Source organism: Eimeria mitis, genomic scaffold (genome assembly GCF_000499745.2).
Source record: "Eimeria mitis Houghton genomic scaffold, Emh_scaff394, whole genome shotgun sequence".
NCBI classification, from domain to species: Eukaryota; Apicomplexa; class Conoidasida; order Eucoccidiorida; family Eimeriidae; genus Eimeria; species Eimeria mitis.
The window spans coordinates 16,660-18,284 of record NW_013572275.1 but is presented as its reverse complement, the minus strand read 5'-3'; the positions used below and the strand labels follow the sequence as shown (position 1 = coordinate 18,284).

Here is a 1,625-nt window from a genome sequence, read left to right as displayed (position 1 = left end):
TCTGCTCGTTCTCTGGCGGTGTTGAACTCGGTCAGGCAGTCGGCGGTCACTGCCCACAACCAAAACCACCGCAGCGCCGTTAAGGATCATTGAAATTTTTTCATTTCGACCAAAACAAGACATCTTTTCTCCCCTGATGTTTCAACCTACCTGCAGAACCTTTTTGACTTTCGCCGTCGGCCTTCTCTCCGCTGACGGCCCCCAGCGCGGCGACGGCCAGCAGAACCGAACTGAAGCTTCTCATGGTGTTAGACAGGGATTTAACAGAAGAACTACAAGACTGAAATGTACTATGGAATTGTGGCCCATTCTGGTTTTTAGCTGCAGCACAAAGACTCTGGTCTCCTAGCTGGCCGGGGGGCTCGATTAGGCGCGTGCCCAGAGCCACCGGAGCGAGGAACGCGAGAAAACGCTATATGTTTGTTCGAGGCATGCGGCCTTTCAGCGACGAAAACAGAAATTCATTTTACTTCAGTGAAGATGGGCGCTTTTTATCCTATCGCAAGTGAAACAAATTCCAATGAGGATCAATGAGGATTGACGGCGGTCCAATTGCTTTTTATGTGTACTCGACCTGCAAGCTTCCCTCCAGCTTGCAAAGAAAATAGGGGTTATGAGCAACATTCTTCGGAGCCATTGCTGAGATACACGATCCCTACGCTTCAGAGAGACTGTTCAGATACAATACACTGTCTCTTCTGGGCGTGCAGTTCTTCGGGGTTCAACGATGCTTATCCTATCTTCTGTCTTGCAGAGACTGAGTGTAGTAGCATGATCTGTCTGCAGTTAGCACAGGAGCCTCCACTTGGCCTTAGTAGGTTGAGTGCAATCAAATATAAATACTCCATAAACGTATTCAGGGGCAAAGCCTCCAGTAAAGGACTGTAAAGGAAGCTTCAACGAAGCTTCCTCGTGTGCACGCGTGAGCCTAGCCCCACCGAGGTGCGCTGCCAACCCGTTTCTGGATGCCTCCTCCCCGCAACACCCAGGCCCTGACCCCAACGCCCAGGAGGCCTGAGGACAGGGGAAGAAGGTCAGCTACTTTTGGGAAAACCTTGCTTTATGTCTACCTGCATTGCAGCTCGCTTCTGTCCTTGACTAAGACTAGAGAGCAAGCGTTATACTGAGGACGCTGCCGTTCCACCAAGATACCCTTAGCATCAGGGGAATATCTCAAGGGGTCTGCCTTCATGACGATGCCTAGAGAATGGTGAAGTAAGTAAGCAGAAGCAAAGCGGTGGCGATGAGAGCAGACTGCCTTGAGTCAGAAGCGGAGTTTTCTATGGCTTCCTTTATGTTCTCCCAAACCTCCTCACTGCGCAAGCGTGCACACATAACTGAAGCGACAAAAATTCCTCATGACAGCCCAAATGACCTACGCCTCGGCAAGAAAAGCAGCTAAAGCCAAGCATGGAGGCCCTACGCAATCTAGAAGGAAGATTAGGCACACAGAGAACAGAGTATAGAAGGGAGCAATTGCGCGCACGGGGAGAAACGCCAGAGGGCCAAGACTAATATCACAGGCACCGAACACTGACACATACAATGACTGCGCGCAACTAAGCTGCACGTTGAAGAGACTGCGGAAGTGGCGCAAAACAAGGTAAAATCACTGGGATGCTGTG

General features: G+C 50.6%; 1 protein-coding gene across 1 annotated transcript in view; it reads right to left on the bottom strand.

The window, feature by feature from the left end:
* Window positions 1–1,200: 1,200 nt before the first annotated feature.
* EMH_0010760 (SAG family member) overlaps window positions 1,201–1,625 on the bottom strand; it is a gene marked incomplete at both ends in the record, with an annotated part of 3,722 nt that continues 3,297 nt past the window's right edge. Inside the window, one exon of the mRNA XM_013499043.1 lies at window positions 1,201–1,315. Coding sequence (XP_013354497.1) covers window positions 1,201–1,315 — 115 coding nt within the window. The remainder of the gene's footprint in view (window positions 1,316–1,625) is intronic.